At 61.4% G+C, this 6,522-nt stretch overlaps 1 protein-coding gene across 1 annotated transcript in view; it reads right to left on the minus strand.

Moving 5' to 3' along the window:
• DHX30 (DExH-box helicase 30) overlaps positions 1 to 5,179 on the minus strand; it is a 46,852-nt gene extending 41,673 nt beyond the window's left edge. Inside the window, exon 1 of the mRNA XM_073632498.1 lies at positions 5,003 to 5,179. Within this exon, the coding sequence (XP_073488599.1) occupies positions 5,003 to 5,132 (130 nt within the window). The 5' untranslated portion in view covers positions 5,133 to 5,179. The remainder of the gene's footprint in view (positions 1 to 5,002) is intronic.
• Between the last annotated feature and the right edge of the window lie 1,343 nt (positions 5,180 to 6,522).

Here is a 6,522-nt window from a genome sequence, read left to right on the forward strand (position 1 = left end):
CACCTGATGGGGGGAAGGGGGGACAGAGGACACCTGATGGGGGGAAGGGGGGATAGAGGACACCTGATGGGGGGAAGGGGGGACAGAGGACACCTGATGAGGGGAAGGGGGGCAGAGGACACTGACACCTGATGAGGGGGAGGGGGGGCAGAGGACACCTGATGGGGAGGGGGGGCAGAGGACACCTGATGGGGGGAGGGGGGGGCAGAGGACACCTGATGGGGGGAGGGGGGGGCAGAGGACACCTGATGGGGGGAGGGGGGGCAGAGGACACCTGATGGGGGAGGGGGGGCAGAGGACACCTGATGGGGGGAGGGGGGCAGAGGACACCTGATGGGGGAGGGGGGGCAGAGGACACCTGATGGGGGGAGGGGGGGGCAGAGGACACCTGATGGGGGGAGGGGGGGCAGAGGACACCTGATGGGGGGAGGGGGGGCAGAGGACACCTGATGGGGGGAGGGGGGCAGAGGACACTGACACCTGATGAGGGGAGGGGGGGCAGAGGACACCTGATGGGGAGGGGGGGCAGAGGACACCTGATGGGGAGGGGGGGCAGAGGACACCTGATGGGGAGGGGGGGCAGAGGACACCTGATGGGGGGAGGGGGGGCAGAGGACACCTGATGGGGGGAGGGGGGGCAGAGGACACCTGATGGGGGGAGGGGGGGCAGAGGACACCTGATGGGGGGAGGGGGGGCAGAGGACACCTGATGGGGGGAGGGGGGGCAGAGGACACCTGATGGGGGGAGGGGGGGCAGAGGACACCTGATGGGGGGAGGGGGGGGGCAGAGGACACCTGATGGGGGGAGGGGGGGGGCAGAGGACACCTGATGGGGGGAGGGGGGCAGAGGACACCTGATGGGGGGAGGGGGGCAGAGGACACCTGATGGGGGGAGGGGGGCAGAGGACACCTGATGGGGGGAGGGGGGGGGGCAGAGGACACCTGATGGGGGAAGGGGGACAGAGGACACCTGATGGGGGGGGCAGAGGACACCTGATGGGGGGAAGGGGGGACAGAGGACACCTGATGGGGGGGCAGAGGACACCTGATGGGGGGGGCAGAGGACACCTGATGGGGGGGGCAGAGGACACCTGATGGGGGGGCAGAGGACACCTGATGGGGGGGGCAGAGGACACCTGATGGGGGGGGCAGAGGACACCTGATGGGGGGGGCAGAGGACACCTGATGGGGGGGGCAGAGGACACCTGATGGGGGGGCAGAGGACACTGACACCTGATGGGGGGAGGGGACAGAGGACACCTGATGGGGGGGAGGGGACATAGGACACCTGATGGGGGGGAGGGGACAGAGGACACCTGATGGGGGGGAGGGGACACCTGATGGGGGGAAGGGGGGACAGAGGACACCTGATGGGGGGGAGGGGACAGAGGACACTGACACCTGATGGATGGAGGGGACAGAGCACACTGACACCTGATGGGGGGAGGGGACAGAGGACACCTGATGGGGGGAGGGGACAGAGGACACTGACACCTGATGGGGGGAGGGGACAGAGGACACTGACACCTGATGGGGGGAGGGGACAGAGGACACCTGATGGGGGGGAGGACACCTGATGGGGGGAGGGGACAGAGGACACCTGATGGGGGGGGGAGGACAGAGGACACGGACACCTGACGGGGGGGAGGGGAGGACAGAGGACACGGACACCTGACAGGGGGGAGGGGAGGACAGAGGACACCTGATGGGGAGGGGGGGCAGAGGACACCTGATGGGGGGAGGGGGACAGAGGACACCTGATGGGGGGGACACCTAACGGGGGGGGGGCAGAGGACACCTGATGGGGGGGGCAGAGGACACCTGATGGGGGGGGCAGAGGACACCTGATGGGGGGGGCAGAGGACACCTGATGGGGGGGGCAGAGGACACCTGATGGGGGGGGCAGAGGACACCTGATGGGGGGGGGAGGACACCTGATGGGGGGGGGGAGGACACCTGATGGGGGGGGGGGGGAGGACACCTGATGGGGGGGGAGGACACCTGATGGGGGGGGAGGACACCTGATGGGGGGGGGAGGACACCTGATATGGGGGGGGAGGACACCTGATGGGGGGGGGAGGACACCTGATGGGGGGGGGAGGACACCTGATGGGGGGGGGGGGACACCTGATGGGGGGGAGGGGACAGAGGACACCTGATGGGGGGGGAGGGGACAGAGGACACCTGATGGGGGGGAGGGGACAGAGGACACCTGATGGGGGGGAGGGGACAGAGGACACCTGATGGGGGGGAGGGGACAGAGGACACCTGATGGGGGGGAGGACACCTGATGGGGGGGGCACCTGATGGGGGGGGGGCACCTGATGGGGGGAGGACACCTGATGGGGGGAGGACACCTGATGGGGGGGAGGACACCTGATGGGGGGGAGGACACCTGATGGGGGGAAGGGGGGACAGAGGACACTGACACCTGATGAGGGGAGGGGGGGCAGAGGACACCTGATGGGGAGGGGGGGCAGAGGACACCTGATGGGGGGAGGGGGGCAGAGGACACCTGATGGGGGGAGGGGGGCAGAGGACACCTGATGGGGGGAGGGGGGCAGAGGACACCTGATGGGGGGAGGGGGGCAGAGGACACCTGATGGGGGGAGGGGGGCAGAGGACACCTGATGGGGGGGACACCTAAGGGGGGGGAGGACACCTGATGGGGGGAAGGGGGGACAGAGGACACCTGATGGGGGGGGCGGACACCTGATGGGGGAAGGGGGGACAGAGGACACCTGATGGGGGGGAGGGGACAGAGGACACTGACACCTGATGGGGGGAGGGGACAGAGGACACCTGATGGGGGGAAGGGGGGACAGAGGACACCTGATGGGGGGAAGGGGGGACAGAGGACACCTGATGGGGGGGAAGGGGGGACAGAGGACACCTGATGGGGGGGAAGGGGGGACAGAGGACACCTGATGGGGGGGAAGGGGGGACAGAGGACACCTGATGGGGGGGAAGGGGGGACAGAGGACACCTGATGGGGGGGAAGGGGGGACAGAGGACACCTGATGGGGGGGAAGGGGGGACAGAGGACACCTGATGGGGGGGAAGGGGGGACAGAGGACACCTGATGGGGGGGAAGGGGGGACAGAGGACACCTGATGGGGGGGAAGGGGGGACAGAGGACACCTGATGGGGGGAAGGGGGGACAGAGGACACCTGATGGGGGGAAGGGGGGACAGAGGACACCTGATGGGGGGAAGGGGGGACAGAGGACACCTGATGGGGGGAAGGGGGGACAGAGGACACCTGATGGGGGGAAGGGGGGACAGAGGACACCTGATGGGGGGAAGGGGGGACAGAGGACACCTGATGGGGGGGAAGGGGGGACAGAGGACACCTGATGGGGGGGAAGGGGGGACAGAGGACACCTGATGGGGGGGAAGGGGGGACAGAGGACACCTGATGGGGGGAAGGGGGGACAGAGGACACCTGATGGGGGGAAGGGGGGACAGAGGACACCTGATGGGGGGAAGGGGGGACAGAGGACACCTGATGGGGGGAAGGGGGGACAGAGGACACCTGATGGGGGGAAGGGGGGACAGAGGACACCTGATGGGGGGAGGGGGGCAGAGGACACCTGATGGGGGGAGGGGGGCAGAGGACACCTGATGGGGGGAGGGGGGCAGAGGACACCTGATGGGGGGAGGGGGGCAGAGGACACCTGATGGGGGGAGGGGGGGGGGCAGAGGACACCTGATGGGGGGAGGGGGGCAGAGGACACCTGATGGGGGGGGGACACCTAACGGGGGGGGGGGAGGACACCTGATGGGGGAAGGGGGGACAGAGGACACCTGATGGGGGGGGCAGAGGACACCTGATGGGGGGAAGGGGGGACAGAGGACACCTGATGGGGGGAGGGGGGCAGAGGACACCTGATGGGGGGAGGGGGGCAGAGGACACCTGATGGGGGGAGGCAGAGGACACCTGATGGGGGGGGGCAGAGGACACCTGATGGGGGGAAGGGGGGACAGAGGACACCTGATGGGGGGGCAGAGGACACCTGATGGGGAGAAGGGGACAGAGGACACCTGATGGGGGGAGGGGAGGACACCTGATGGGGGGAGGGGAGGACACCTGATGGGGGGAGGGGACAGAGGACACCTGATGGGGGGGAGGGGACAGAGGACACCTGATGGGGGGGAGGGGACAGAGGACACCTGATGGGGGGGGAGGACACCTGATGGGGGGGGGGGGAGGGAAGGACACCTGATGGGGGGAAGGGGGGACAGAGGACACCTGATGAGGGGAAGGGGGGACAGAGGACACTGACACCTGATGGATGGAGGGGACAGAGGACACTGACACCTGATGGGGGGGGGGACAGAGGACACTGACACCTGATGGGGGGGGACAGAGGACACCTGATGGGGGGGGGGACACCTGATGGGGGGGGGACACCTGATGGGGGGGGGGAGGACACCTGATGGGGGGGGGGACACCTGATGGGGGGAAGGGGGGACAGAGGACACCTGATGGGGGGAAGGGGGGACAGAGGACACCTGATGGGGGGAAGGGGGGACAGAGGACACTGACACCTGATGGGGGGGGGACAGAGGACACCTGATGGGGGGGGGAGGACACCTGATGGGGGGGGGGGAGGACACCTGATGGGGGGGGGGAGACACCTGATGGGGGGGGGGGAGGACACCTGATGGGGGGGGACACCTGATGGGGGGGGGGGGAGGACACCTGATGGGGGGGGGGGGACACCTGATGGGGGGAAGGGGGGACAGAGGACACTGACACCTGATGGATGGAGGGGACAGAGGACACTGACACCTGATGGGGGGGGGACAGAGGACACCTGATGGGGAGGGGACAGAGGACACCTGATGGGGGGAGGGGACAGAGGACACCTGATGGGGGGGGACAGAGGACACCTGATGGGGGGAGGGGGGACAGAGGACACCTGATGGGGGGAGGGGGGACAGAGGACACCTGATGGGGGAGGGGACACTGACAACTGATGGGGGGGGGACAGTCTCACCTTTCCTCATGTCTCCCTCTGTCTCCGGTCTCACCCGGGATCCTCCCGTACACAACACCCGGATTTGTTGCCCCAACACCCGGGATAGAAGCCGGCTAAAAAGCGGCATGACCGTCATGGGCGCCGCCATGTCTGCGGAGTCAGAGAGAGGGGGAAGGGGGGGAGCGGCCGGAGCGCAGAGACTGACACAGCGCCATCGGAGAGAAGCGGCCGCCGGGAGAACTACAACCAGAGAGAACACCATACTATACAGAGGAGTACAATGATTTATATATACTGTATAGAGGAGTACAATGATTTATATATACTGTATAGAGGAGTACAATGATTTATATATACTGTATAGAGGAGTACAATGATCAGGGAGTATATATATTGTATATAGGAGTACAATGATCAGGGAGTATATATATACTGTATAGAGGAGTACAATGATCAGGGAGTATATATACTGTATAGAGGAGTACAATGATCAGGGAGTATATATACTGTATAGAGGAGTACAATGATCAGGGAGTATATATACTGTATAGAGGAGTACAATGATCAGGGAGTATATATACTGTATAGAGGAGTACAATGATCAGGGAGTATATATACTGTATAGAGGAGTACAATGATCAGGGAGTATATATACTGTATAGAGGAGTACAATGATCAGGGAGTATATATATATATATTGTATATAGGAGTACAATGATCAGGGAGTATATATACTGTATAGAGGAGTACAATGATCAGGGAGTATATATACTGTATAGAGGAGTACAATGATCAGGGAGTATATATACTGTATATAGGAGTACAATGATCAGGGAGTATATATACTGTATAGAGGAGTACAATGATCAGGGAGTATATATACTGTATAGAGGAGTACAATGATCAGGGAGTATATATACTGTATAGAGGAGTACAATGATCAGGGAGTATATATACTGTATATAGGAGTACAATGATCAGGGAGTATATATACTGTATAGAGGAGTACAATGATCAGGGAGTATATATATATACTGTATAAAGGAGTACAATGATCAGGGAGTATATATATATACTGTATTGAGGAGTACAATGATCAGGGAGTATATATATTGTATATAGGAGTACAATGATCAGGGAGTATATATATACTGTATAGAGGAGTACAATGATCAGGGAGTATATATATATACTGTATAGAGGAGTACAATGATCAGGGAGTATATATACTGTATAGAGGAGTACAATGATCAGGGAGTATATATACTGTATAGAGGAGTACAATGATCAGGGAGTATATATACTGTATATAGGAGTACAATGATCAGGGAGTATATATATTGTATATAGGAGTACAATGATCAGGGAGTATATATATATACTGTATAGAGGAGTACAATGATCAGGGAGTATATATACTGTATAGAGGGGTACAATGATCAGGGAGTATATATATTGTATATAGGAGTACAATGATCAGGGAGTATATATATATACTGTATAGAGGAGTACAATGATCAGGGAGTATATATATTGTA

The sequence above is a fragment of the Aquarana catesbeiana genome, linkage group LG05, assembly GCF_042186555.1.
Source record: "Aquarana catesbeiana isolate 2022-GZ linkage group LG05, ASM4218655v1, whole genome shotgun sequence".
Classification (NCBI taxonomy): Eukaryota; Metazoa; Chordata; class Amphibia; order Anura; family Ranidae; genus Aquarana; species Aquarana catesbeiana.